Source organism: Erinaceus europaeus, chromosome 11 (genome assembly GCF_950295315.1).
Source record: "Erinaceus europaeus chromosome 11, mEriEur2.1, whole genome shotgun sequence".
Taxonomy (NCBI): Eukaryota; Metazoa; Chordata; class Mammalia; order Eulipotyphla; family Erinaceidae; genus Erinaceus; species Erinaceus europaeus.
Window position 1 is genome coordinate 2,599,411 of NC_080172.1, and position 14,035 is coordinate 2,613,445.

General features: G+C 47.4%; 1 protein-coding gene across 2 annotated transcripts in view; it reads left to right on the forward strand.

The window, feature by feature from the left end:
- Positions 1-14,035, forward strand: part of SV2C (synaptic vesicle glycoprotein 2C) — a 184,435-nt gene that overhangs the window by 167,182 nt on the left and 3,218 nt on the right. For both annotated transcript variants that reach the window (XM_060201064.1, XM_060201066.1), the window contains 3 exons: positions 1,282-1,415; positions 4,650-4,853; positions 6,659-6,818. In XM_060201064.1, the coding sequence (XP_060057047.1) occupies positions 1,282-1,415; positions 4,650-4,853; positions 6,659-6,818 (498 nt within the window). The remainder of the gene's footprint in view (positions 1-1,281; positions 1,416-4,649; positions 4,854-6,658; positions 6,819-14,035) is intronic.

A 14,035-nucleotide genomic window follows, 5' to 3' on the forward strand; every position in this document is an offset into this window, starting at 1 on the left:
AAGTTATCTACCAAATAGGAACGTTCTACTTCCATATAGCAGAAGAAACCCGTTCTAACTTCCTCCTTGGCTGAACCTCTCAGGGACTGGCTTAAGAATTAACTAAACTTTCTGAGTATCTTAAATTGCTGAGATGCACTGATTAAAGTGCAGCCAAGTCTCCTAGAATCCTTGTCAAGAAGGGCAGATCCAGTCCTAGATTTCTGGGTCCTTATAACCATGATCTTCCTTGTCCCATACGACTCCCCCTGCAGTAGCCAAACGTGGCTGAGGGAGTGTCCCCAGTCTGCACATCTCCCAAAATAAAGCAGAGCCTTCTCCATCATCCAACTTATTAGCTCAGCTGTGAGGTGGAAACTATTCTTGGAAATGAGTGTGACCCATGTTACCCCTTCACATCGACGAAGCAGAAGTGTCATGTCCTCTTGTGGACAACTGGAAATCCCCGGCCTAGAATGAGGAAGGCCTGTTTGGGTTTCTGGCTTGAGAAGTCAGACCTATGGAGCTTGAAGGAATCATGTGAAGTGAGATGAACCAGAAAGAGAAGGATGAATATGGGAAGGATCCCACTCTCGAGCAGAAGCTGAAAAACATAAGGACAGACAGGAAAACGCAGAGCAGAACTTGGACTGGGTCTGGTGTATCGAACCAAAGGAAAAGATGCTGGTGGGGAGAGGCATTTCGGGTCCTGGAACATGATGGCGAAAGAGAAGCATAGAGGGGTAGGATTGCCATGTGGAGAACTGAGCGATGTGACAGAGGTTCTAAGTACTACATGTTAACTGTTGACTATTGACTGTGAACCATTAATCCCCCCCAACAAAGGGGGAGAAGCAAGACTTATAAAAAGTGAGCACTGGAGCATCTGTTCAAGTTTGAGCCATTGGCCCCAGATAGACAGTTTTCAAATTAAGGAACTTTGTGAAAGAAGAGGGTGGGATGGGAAAAGTCAAGAATTGGTGGCCACCAGTACTTTCTACACTGTCAGCCTCCAGCTAAATGCTCTACAAAACATCTTAACCGGCATTGCAAACAGCCGTGTAAGGTTATCTTGAATTTTACCTCTCCTTCTGGTAGAAGACAATACTGAGAAGTAACCAAAGGATGGGCTGCCTGAGTGAAAGGAGGGCAAAGTCCAGGTCTCAAAAATCCAGAAGCCAAGGTGTTCTAGAATGGCAGAGTTCAGAGTGGGCCAGTGGGTCTCCACATCTCTTTGTCTTAGTTAGCCTTGACCCTGATGGACACAGTCATTAATAAGAGTTCTTTTTGTGTGTTGGGCAGATTCCTAGGAGTCAAGTTCAAATCGGTAACATTCAAAGATTCCGTATTTAAGTCTTGCACCTTTGAGGATGTGACTTCAGTCAACACCTACTTCAAGAACTGCACCTTTAATGACACTGAATTTGACAACACAGGTAGGTGTGCGGCTCCTGTCTACCTGGGCTTCTGCCCCACACACATGTGAGAGTGTGGCCAGAGGCACAGGGGAAGTGGAGATGAAAGTATCGATGAGGGCCCGGGTGGTGGCGCACCTGGCTGAACGCACAAGGACCCGGGTTTGAGCCCCTGGTCCCCACCTGCAGGGGGAAGCTTCACAAATGGTGAGGCAGGGCTGCAGGTGTATCTCTGTCTCTCTCCCTCTCTCCTCTCAATTTCTCCCTGTCTAGTGGTAAAAAATGGCCTCCAGGAACAGTGGATTCATCATGCAGGCACTGAGCCCCAGCGATAACCCTAGTGGCAATAAATAAATAAAATAAAATAAAACCAACTGACTGGCTAACTCTAAGAGAGAATCAAAGAAAAAGGGAAAACCTGAGTAGCGGTCAGCTCTGGCGTAAGGCGGTGTCGTGGTCCTTTGGGGAATTTGTAAGGCAAAGACGGACTAGCATGCACTTACTTCACTTGATAACCCTGGCTTCAGAATGTGGTCTTTTAAATGAGCATACCCGTAGAGATGGGTAACAGGAACCAGCAGGTGGCGCACCTGGTTAAGCACACACATTACAGTGTGTAAGGACATAGGTTCAAGACCCCGGTCCCCACCTGCAGGGGGCAAGCTTCACAAGTGGTGAAGCAGGACTGCAGGCGTCTCTCTGTCTCTCTCCCTCTCTCTTCCCTCCCCCTCTCAATTTCTCTCTGTCCAATACTAAATAAAATAAATGAATAAATTTGAGATGGACAGCATAATTTATACTCAGTGAGACACTGTATACACTTAATAAAGTCTAGAACATTCCCCAGGCTGGAAAGAAGGGAAGCAGGTATTGATTGAGAGCATACTATAAGCTGCTTTCTGCTCTAGTCAATAGATCCTCAGTACCTCATGAGTCCTAGCAATGGGGAGCGTAGAAACTGAATCGCAGATCTAGTAGGCGTGGGCCTCGGACCAGGCTTCTCTGATGTCAGAGTCCTGCTCTCCCACTCGTTGGTCTGTCTGGGCTGTGTGTCCAGCCCCGCTGCCCCCACACTGGCAGGAGTCTCAGAGCCAGCCTGTGGCGGCCCTGCCTTGTCAGGAGTAAGGCAGCAGCTGAGCGCAGCCCAATTCCAGATGGCAAATAGGGTTCTGGTGTCATGTTTGTTTTGTTGCTTTTGTTTTTGTTTTCCTGAATCGAGCTGTCACTGTCTTCTAACTGGTCCAGAAAGGCCGGTTTCTCTTGGTGTATCTGCAACAGTCAGGCAGAGAACTCTTTTGGTTCCCACCGCTGCTTAACGGAACTCCCAGACACTTGCAGCTTCTTGGAGGGATCCAGGTTGAAGCGAATGTAGCAGTGGATGCTGGCGGCCTTCACATGAAGCTGACGGGTTCCTCAGCGGCTTCTTCTGCTCTGACTTTAAAGGAGAAATAACAGTTTCCCCACTCCTCAGCTGCAGGGAGAAAGCTTCACGAGCGCTGAAGCAGTGTTACTGGTGTCTCTCATTCTCCCCCTCTCTATCTCCCCCAGGTCTGTCAATTTCTCTCTGTCCTTATCTAATAAAAAAAAGGGGGGGGGGGGAGTCGGGCGGTAGCGCAGCGGGTTAAGCGCACGTGGCGCAAAGCGCAAGAACCGACATAAGGATCCCTGTTCGAGCCCCCGGCTCCCCACCTGCAGGGGAGTCGCTTCACAGGCGGTGAAGCAGGTCTGCAGGTGTGTGTCTTTCTCTCCCCCTCTCTGCCTTCCCCTCCTCTCTCCATTTCTCGCTGTCCTATCCAACAATGACGACATCAATAACAATAAAACAAGGGCAACAAAAAGGGATAAGTAAATAAATATTTTTTTAAAAAAAGAGGAAATAAATAGTTCCTGAGCAGTAACTTTTCCATGTAGTCACCAGGCCTCAGCAGTAGCCTTTGAGGCAATAAAAACAAACAAAAGCTACAGACAAAATAGTCTCCAGGACCCAGGGAAAGTCCCAGTCCTTCTCTGCACCTGCTCCTTCTCATTACTATATAATGACAATAATAAGGCTGACCCATGCACATGTTAAATCAAATTATTTTCGTTTTTGGAAGCTATTAGCACTATTGGGTAACATGATAATTTAATTAGAATAAAGTAACATAAATAAGAAAGCAAATAATATAATTAACAGTGGCCAACCAGAAGAAGTCTGCCGAATTTGCTCCATGAGTCAACAAAGGCATCTTCCACTCTACTGTTGGAGCGAACTCTTTCGAGTAGAGCTGCGGTGCTCTCTAGCGTGAGGTCCTGCGTTCAGTCCCTGGCAGCACGTGCACCAGAGTGATGTCTGGTTCTTTCTCTCCTATCTCTCTCATGAATAAATAAATAAAATATTTAAATTTAAAAAAGGGTACACCCGTGCTTTGGCCAGACTGAGACATAGTCTGAAACCAGCCCAGGCTGTGACACTCTCAAGAACTGAAATCCCTGTGATTGTTTTTCTCGATCCTTAATAGATCCACACCTGCAGGGGGAAACTGTGAGTGGCAGAGCACGGCTACAGGGCTCTCTCTCTCTCTCTCTCTCTCTCTCTCTTCCCTCCCTCTCCCTGTCCTTCTCCCTCTCCTTCCCCTGTCCTGCTCCCTCTCCCTCTCCCTCTCTCCCCTCCTTCTTTCTCCCTCTCCCCTCCCCTCCTTCCCCTGTCCCTCTCCCTCTCCCTCTTCCCTCCTTCTTTCTCTCTCTCCCCTCCTTCTCCCTCTCCCCTCCCTGTCCTTCTCCCTCTCCTTCCCCCGTCCCTCTCCCTCTCCCTGTCGTTCTCCCCCCTCCTTCTTTCTCTCCCTCTCTTCATCTCCCCCTCCCCCTCCCTCTCCCTCTCCATTTTCCCTCCCTCTCAGTTTTCTCTCTGTTCTGTCAAATAAAAAGTAAATAAGTAAAGCTTTAAAAACAGAGCCGTCAGTAGACTTTCCTTCTTTGTCCATCCTGCTGCCTTCATAACCCCATCTCTTTCTCCCTTTATTAAATAGATGTATACTGAGGTAATGTTGGTTCCAAGACTGTCTCAGGGGGAGGATGTCACATCCCTTCTTGATGCGTGTTGTCACAACACAGCCATCCGCAAAGTGCAGCAGCCCTGCACTGAAGACCACTGACCCTCTCCCACCCTCCCAGCCTCCTCCCCGCCGCCCCCCTGGGCGGCCTCAGTTCTCCTCAGGCTTCCTGGGACTGGTGGACGGCCATCACGAGCTTCACACACTGTCTTTCCATCCACAGATTTTGAACCATATAAATTCATTGACAGCAAGTTTCACAACTGCTCATTCACTCACAACAAGACAGGATGTCAGATCACCTTTGAGGACGACTACAGCGCCTACTGGATTTATTTTGTCAACTTCCTGGGGACCTTGGCAGTGCTGCCCGGGAATATCGTGTCGGCCCTTCTGATGGACAGAATCGGGCGCTTGACGATGCTGGGTACGGGCTCTGGGTCCCTGAGGGCCGGGGAGCCTGCGTGCTCCGGACTCCCCACCCCCAGGGAATCTGCATCCCACAGAGATCTCACAGAGGAGATAGCCCCTACGACTTTTTTTCTCCTTTATCGTGGAGATGAATGGTTTACAGTCGACAGTAAAATACAATAGTTGGTACATGTGTAACATTCCTCAGTTTTCTTTTTTAAAAAATAGTTTTTAGGGAGTCGGGCGGTAGCGCAGCGGGTTAAGTGCATGTGGCACAAAGCGCAAAGACCTGCTTAAGGATCTCGGTTCGAGCCCCCCGGCTCCCCACCTGCAGGGGAGTAGCTTCACAGGTGGTAAAGCAGGTCTGCAGGTGTCTGTCTTTCTCTCCCTGCCGATCTAGCTTCTCGGGCAGGAGAGAGACGACCAGGGACTCATGGCTGAGTGGGACGCAGTTCAGTCTTTATTGATGAGGAATGCAGTGCAAGCTATCTAATCTAATCTCTCTTCATTAGAAAGCCCTGTCCTTTATATCTCCTGAGGGGAAGTGTCAGGTCGGAGGAGGATGTAAGTAGGATAGGGCGTGGGGAGAAGGAAAAAGCGCTGGAACCAGTGGGGATTAAACGGTGGAAACAGGATGTGACTAGGAGAGGGGGCAGAGGAAAAGAGCGCTAACCAGTGGGATTAAACCAGTGCGAACAAAACAATGATGATGTAAATAGACCACAGCAATGCAATGCCACAGAAGGCGTCTTAGAAGCAGAATTTAGAAGCAGACCAGCATCTCCCCGTCTCTGTCTTCCCCTCCTCTCTCCATTCCTCTCTGTCCTATCCAACAATGATGGACGACATCAACAACAATAATAACTACAACAACAATAAAAACAACAAGGGCAATAAAAAGGAAATAAGTAATTTTTTTAAATAGTTTTTAGTTTATTTACTTGAGACAGAGAGAAATTGAAAGGGAATAGGGAGGGTTAGAGAGGGTGAGAGACAGAGAGACACCTGCAGCCCTGCTTCACCACTCGTGAAGCTTTCCCCCTGCAGGTGGGGACCGGGGGTTTGAACCCGGGTCCTTGTGCACTGTAATGTGTGTTCCAGGTGCGCCACTGCCTGGCCTCTAACTTCCCAGTTTTCCACATCACACTCTGACCCCTCACCTAGGTCCTCCTCTGCCATCCTGTTCCAGGACCTGAACCCTCCCCCACCCCGAGCCTTTTACTCTGCTGCAGTGTGCCACCCTGTGCGTCTTTATGAAGGACGCAGCTTGAGGGAAAGTCATGTCCAGCTATGTCTCATCTGAGCGACCCCCGTGACAGCAGACTGAGGAACCAAGTATGTGCAGCAAATGCAGCTTTTTTCTTTTGACTCGCTGAGTGACTGGCGTGCCGTGAGAAGGGCCGGGCAGTGGCGCACCTGGTTGAACGCACGTGTTACAGTGCACAAGGGCCCGGGTTCGAGCCCCCAGCCCCCACCTGCAGGGGGAGGGCTTTGCGACTGGTGAAGCAGGGCTGCAGGTGTCTCTCTGTCTCTCTCCTTCTCTATCTCCCCCTTCCCTCTCAATTTCTGACTGTCTCTATCCAATCAATAAATAAAGATAATAGAAAAAAAATTTTTAAGAATTGCTCTTTAAAAAAGAAAGAAAGAAATGCTCCAGAAGGCAGTTAGAGAGACTAGCCCTGCGTACAGGTGAAGGGCCCCAAGCCTGAGCTTCATGGAACCCGGCACACGGCCTCCTCCTGGGAGGCAGATGCACGAGGTCTCGCAAACCCACAGCGCCAGGGCTCTACGCTCACAGCCTTGTGTCCGCTCTGTTGGCAGGTGGCTCGATGGTGCTTTCTGGGATCAGCTGTTTCTTCCTGTGGTTTGGCAGCAGTGAGTCCATGATGATAGGTATGTTGTGTCTGTACAACGGGCTGACCATCTCTGCCTGGAACTCTCTAGACGTGGTCACCGTGGAACTGTACCCCACGGACCGGAGGTATGTTGAGTCGAACCATGGAGAAGTCACTTGAGAAAGAAAAATAAGTTAAAATGTTGTCTCCCCCAAGAAAGTGGCCTCCTCACCCCAAATATGTCGCTTGTGGTGTGGTGGGTCACTTGTCTCTTTTAAATGGAAAATGGTCGTGTGTTTGCAGGTGTCCTCACAAGTTCTGCATTACAAAACCACAAAGAAACCTCTTTTTTCTTATTTTGTTTTACTTTATTTATTGGGGGGAATGAATGGTTTACAGTCAGCAGTAAAATACAGTCATTGGTCCATGTCTAAGATTTCTCAGTTTTCCACATCACACTCTAACCCCCCCCCCACCTAGCTCCTCCCTGACACCATGGTCCAGGACCTTCAAACGCCCCATCTCCCTCCCCCCACCCAGAGTCTTTGACTTTGGTGCAATACACCAACTCATGTTTTCTCTTCTGATCTTGTTTTTCAACTTCTGTCTGCGAGTGAAGACCATTCCATATTCATCCTTTTCTTTCTGGCTTCTTTCACGTCACATGATTCCTCCAAACTTCAGCCAAGGTGAAGTGAAGGTGAAATCACTATTTTTAATAGCTGAGTAGTATTTCGTTTTGTGTATCTAATACAACGTTCTCAGCCACTCTTGTTGACCTGGGTTGAAAGAAACTTCTGGAGTAGAATGTGCCTCTTGACCTTCCAGATCTGTTGAAGAAACACACAACACATTTCCAGTGTGTGTGTGTGTGTGTGTGTGAGAGAGAGAGAGAGAGAGAGAGCGCAAACGGAGGCACAGAAACATGGCACTTCAGACCAGAGAAAGAGCCGGAAGGCAGGGCTTTGAGGGTAGAGCTTCCACGGCTGAATAGTTCATGGAAGCCTTGTTTTACCAGTTGCCATGAGGACAGGTAGCCTCACCTCCTCTGACTGTGTGTGTGCCTCTCCAGTCCTTTCCTGAAAGACAAAGCCAGTTTGCTCTGAGGGTAGAAATGAACACAGAGCTGATAGTGACAGGGCCACATGGTCCAGATCTGTCCAGCCTAACATTAGAGTTAACTCAGATGTTTAAAAGCTATATATACAGATATATTTTTAAATCTCCTTGAACAATTTAAGTGTTCCAGTGTCAGAGTATGATCCTCTTACAAATCTGAAACATTAAATATTTAGGCTAAAGCAAATATTTATACTTAGAGCTGTGGTCTAGGCAGTACAAAATCTATCCCCCCCCCCGACATGTTAAACTAATAGTCATTTATGAGATTATAAATCAATAAGATTGGGAGTTGGGTGGTAGCGTAGCGGGTTAAGCGCACATGGCACAAAGCACAAAGACAGGCGTAAGGGTCCCGGTTCGAGCCCCCGGCTCCCCACCTGCAGGGGAGTCGCTTCACGAGCAGTGAAGCAGGTCTGCAGGTGTCTGTCTTTCTCTCCCCCTCTCTGTCTTCCCCTCCTCTCTCCATTTCTCTCTGTCCTAGCCAACAATGATGACATCAATAACAACAACAACAATGAAAAACAACAAGGGCAACAAAAGGGAAAATAAATATTAAAAAAAATTTTAATCAATAGGATTATAATTTCACACCTTTCCCGCCACCAAAAGTCTGTGCTTACCCCCCCCCCCCCAGATAACCACTAGAGTTTTCCACGATCTAAATACGGGTTGGCTTTTTGTTTGTTGTTTGTTTCAAGTTTGTGAGAGTTCAGTTCTCTGAATCCCTCATCAGAGTGAAGCTGCCCTGTAGCTGTCCTTCTCTTCTTGCTAGCTTCACTAAGCAGCATCTGGAAACATCTGGGGTGTGAGTTTTCACCTCACCCTGAGTTCCTCCTTTGCGTTTTGTTTTGTTTTTTGTTTTTGGCCCCAGTGGAGGTAGGTTCCTGGCATGTCCAGAACTTCTTATTTCTTCTCCATGAACAGTGAATACCTGGGCTTACAGAAACTGTCCTGGTGACCCCATACATTGATACACCTTTTGTGAGCACATCCGAAACACAAGGGCCCCAGCTATTTACTTTAAAAAAAAAAAATTGGGAGTCCAGTGGTATCAAAGCGGGTTAAGCGGGTTAAGCGCAAGTGGCTCAAAGCACAAGGACCAGCGTAAGGATCCCGGTGTCTCTCCCCCTCTCTGTCTTCCCCTCCTCTCTCCATTTCTCTCCGTCCTATGCAACAATGACGACATCGATAACAACAATAATAATAACTACAACGATAAAACAAGGGCAACAAAAGGGAATAAATATATATATATTTTTTAAATTAAGGTTACTTATGAGAGAGAGAGCGAGAGAGAGACCCAGAGGCCCACTCTGGCATAGCAGTGAAGAGCCTGAACTCTAGACCTCAAGCTCGGATGTTCTGTGCTTTCTCTCCTGCGCCACCTCCTGCCTAACGCCACCCCACACAAAGCACAACTTGGACTGGAGTTGGTGTATTGCCCAAAGTCAAGGACTCTGATGGGGGCAGGGCTCAGGTCCTGGAACAGGATGGCGGACGAGGACCTAGGTGGAGGGTTAGAGTGTGAAGTGGGAAAGTGGTTGCTGGCTTATCAAGTATTCTAGTCTTGTGGCCTGGGGAGATGTGTAGCAGCTTAGTCTGGGACTTGCAACTGTGAGGCCCTGAGTTCAGTTCCCTGTGTCCTAGCTCTCCCTCTCCTGCTCCCTCTCTCTTTCTCTCTCTCAGTTCAAAATACAAAATAAAATATTCTCATCCAGACCTTCAGTGACCCTCCTGTTAAATATCTAGGCTCTGAAAGGAATGGAGCAACGATGTGGGGTGTCTCCTTCATTTGTTCAAATTGTACTTCTTTCCTTTGGTGGGGAAACTCCTGGCACAGAAGTCACAGGACTTGGCGTGAGGGTCCTGCCAGTCACAAGCTGAGTGACTGAGCTGTGTGCCAACAACCTCTCATCATGCAAACAGGACCCAACTGTGGATCAAATGGACAGTTCAAATAAACCCTTCAATATTATTTTACTTTATTATTATTTATCTTCTGCCTTCAGTTGCTAGGGCTTGGAGCTGGCACTATGAATGCAATAGCCCTAGTGGCACTCTGTCTGTATCCAATAATAAAGTATTTAAATATAATTTATATATATATATATATATATATATATATATACATTTACTGAGAAGCACTTTTCCATGCCTAAGAATAATAAAATAAATCATTGCAAACACTTTCTGTAAGGTGAGCGCCACTCTTTTCCTTGCTCTCAATCCTTCTGGGCACCAACTCAGTGTCTTACGAATTCAGCTGAAGAGCATAAAGGCAAAACAAAAAAACAAAAAAATCCTGCCGCCTGAAAGCTACATTCCCGATGGCGGTGAGCAGAGGCGGCGCAGAGGCGTCTGCTAGGTGTCTAGGCCCGTGTGTCTATGGGGAGCCCTAGATCCCACAGCTAGGGCCGCAGGTGATGGCTGGCCTAGTAGTGACCAAAGAGACCACCATTAGGTGGGCCAGTCTCTTGCCCTCTTCCAGCTGTTTCAGTCCTTCCTTTAGTCTTTCTTTATCCTTTCTTTATCAAAGTTTAGACTTCGTCCCAGCTGTTAAAGCATTGAGTGTCATCTGCTGGACCCCAGTCTTCACCTGCAGGAAGGAAGCTTCAAAGTGGTGAAGCATTGCTTCAGGTCTCTCTCTCTCTCCCACTCTCCCCCTCTCCCTCTCTCTCTCTCTATCTCTCTCCTTCTCTCCCTCCCTCCCCCCCATCTCTTCCTCCCCTTCTTAACTTCCCTCTGTCTTGTGAAATAAGAGAAAGAAAACAGTGGCCACTGAGAGTGGTGCATTCATCATTAAAACACTGAGCCCCAGTGAAAATCCTGGTGGCATGAAAATCGATAATAAGAATTATTACGTATGATCCCTGTTCATCAAGAGTAACAGAGGCACCACAGAGACATTGGCCACAGAAGAAACTGGACAGAATGGAGGAGTTTTTGAGAACGCATTTCCTTGCTGATCAGTCACTTTGCAGACCGAAAACTAATCCAGAAGTGTATTTCTTTAACAAGAAAAGATGGCCTCATGGCCTCCTCTCCTTTGAAAGTGAGGGAGGTGGGGGAGGATGATGCCATTCTCCGTAAGTCTTCCTTGGTATCTACTGCATAGCCTCAGACAAGTTCAGTTGCAAATAGTTATCAGTTTGTTAGATTGCCTTCTCTTTCTGGTGCTGCTATTACTATTCTGTTTCTAGATGTGGGTGCACGTGCACATGCACACTCACACACACTCACACACACTCACACACATACACACACGTACACACACATACACACACACATACACATACTCACACACATACATGCATACACACACATACACACATACAAACATACACACACTCACACACATACACACACACATACACACATATACGGATACACACACGTACACACATACATACACACACACACACTCACACACACACTCACACACATACACACACTCACACACACATACACACACACATACACACACACTCACATACACACATATACACACATACACACACTCACACACACATACACACACTCAGACACATACACACACTCACATACACACACATACACACACATACACACACTCATACACACACACACACACGCACACGCACACACACACACACACAGAGCTGCCATTCTCAAGTTGGTTCTAACCAGCGAAATCAGTGGCCCTGAACTAACTTCTGGACTCAGTTCCTGGAGTTGGTGGGAGGGAGTGCTTATTCCCTTCCGTGACGTGGGGAAGTGATGGCTAGATAATAACTACAGACACTCCGGGCGCGGCACCCACCACCCACCGCAGACAGCACCACCTGGAGCGCACGGCCTGGCGGTTGCCGTGAGCGCTGGCCAAGGACCATCCACACGCACACTAGCACACTGATCAGAGGTGTGTACTGAGTGCTACATCTGACAGACACTTCACATACACTCATTTCCTTCTGGAAAGGGGGAAAATGTATCCAGCAATTACTTTGCATTCAGTATGCCCTTAATGTACACATACCCAGTGACAGAGTTTAAAAATATATATAAACAAAGATGAAAGGGGGCAGGCAGTGGTGCTCCTGGTTAAGCACACACGTTACTAGGTACAAGGACCCGGGTTCAAGCCGCAGGTCCCCACCTGCAGGGGGAAAGCATCACGAGGGGTGAAGCAGGGCTGCAGGTGTCTCTCTGTCTGTTTCCTTCTCTATCTCCCCCTCCCTTCTCAATTTCTCTCTGTCTCTATCTAAAAAAAAAAAAAAAAAAATGACAAGGTAAGAAGATAGCCCAGACTTTCAAGCCTGAAGCTCCAAAATCCCAGGTCAGTTCCCCCCACACCTGAGCAGTACACTGGTCGCTTTCTTTCTTTTCTTTTTTTTTTTTTTTAAAGATTTCTATTTATTATTGAGAAAGATAGGAGGAGAGAGAAAGAACCAGATATCACTCTGGTACATGTGCTGCTGGGGACTGAACTCAGGGTCTCATGCTTGAGAGTCCAGTGCTTTATCCACTGCGCCACCTCCGAGACCACTAGTCTCTCTATATGTATCTTTCAGTTGTAAAAAAAAAATGTGTGTGTGTGTGTGTGTGTGTGTGTGTGTACACCTAGCATATCAGCAGAAAATTTATATTGTCATCGATGATATTGGCATTTACTTGAACAAGATGACTTCCTGCCTAAAATCACATGAACGTAAAGATAGTAAAACTTTGTTTTCCAAAAGAATGTCCTAAGACATAGGTGTGTGTGTGGGGGGGAGGGGGGGTAGACAGCATAGTGGTTATGTGTCTTTTTCTCCGGGCTGGCTTCACGGGCGGGTAACAGATGACCAGAAACACACGGCTGAGCTGAGAATGCAGTTTAATCTTTATTCACGAGCAGGCAAACAGTCCAACACCTAATCACCACACCATGTGCTACTCCATCTCTCTCCTCTGGCAGCAGAGTCAGGAACTCAGGAAGTACCTACGATAGGGGGTGGGGAGAAGGGAGAAGCGTGAAACTAGCAAGGGCTAAACCAAATCTCCCAGAGGCAGGGGGAGTGAGACCAAACCAATGTAACAGAATGACCATGTAAATAGACCACAACGTCAAGCAATGTAACAGAAGCAGAACTAATCCATACCAATGGTTATGCAAACGTACTCTCATGCCTGAGGCTCCAAAGTCCCAGGTTCAATCCCCCACACCACCATAAGCCAGAGTTAAAAAAAAAAAAAAAAAGAAAAAGAAAAAAAAAAAGAAAGAAGAAGAGAAATAGGTGTGCACTGCACGGAAATAAAGGACTCTGGGGGGGGGGGGACTTTCATGTCCTGGCGCATAATGAAGGAGGTGGAGCTAGGTGGGCAGCTAGAATGTCTTGCAGAAAACAGAGAAAATTCACACGTGTACCGACAACAGTATTTACTGTTTACTGTAAACCATTAGCCCCCTCAAGTAAAGAATGAAAAGATGACAAAAAGTAAATAAACTTTGATTTGACAAAGAAAAGAATGGCCAATACTAACTCTGTTGTGTAGAAACTAATCCCAACATGGTCGCGAGCCATGGCCTATAAAATATAGATAAATAAGAACTAGGTGTGCGGCCAGTGAAACAGCTCACTTGGGTAGTGTGTCGCTTCGCCCTGTGTACGACTCAGATGCAAGTCTGACACCTGTTGACCTGCGCCACCGGCACAGAGGTGTGCCAGCCGTCCACGCCACGAACACACCTTGGGCGGCAGCAGAACGGGCAAGCTGCTTGGGCTCATGGCCTGACCCTCCTGTGTGGTGTGTCCCTGGGATAGATTTCCACGTGAGGATTCTGGTGAAAATGTGAGCTCTGCTCCCCTGGCTCACTGTGGACGTCTTCCCTGCCCAGAACTCAGTTTCTGCCTCCTGCCAAAAAATATTTGGGGTCAGAGTATGAAAACTCACCTCTGCAGGACCCAAAAGACAGGGACGACAAGCCAGTGGTTTCTCTGTGAATTCCGTGCCCTTTATTTATTTAAAACCTCACATTAAGCTCAGAGGAAATAAAGAGTAAAAAAAATAAGTAAATCATCTAGAGATGTCATTCATTCTTATTTAACTCTGGAAAAGAGCCTTTTCAGTTCAGTATTTCCTTTCTGTTTCTCCTCATGATGGATCAGAATTCATGAACAGAATGAGAATCAGTTGGTTTTCTGCTGAGCAGGTTGCTTCTGATAGAGTTCATGTGCAAAGAGCTGGGTTCAAGCCCCCAGTCCCCACTTGCAGGGGGAAG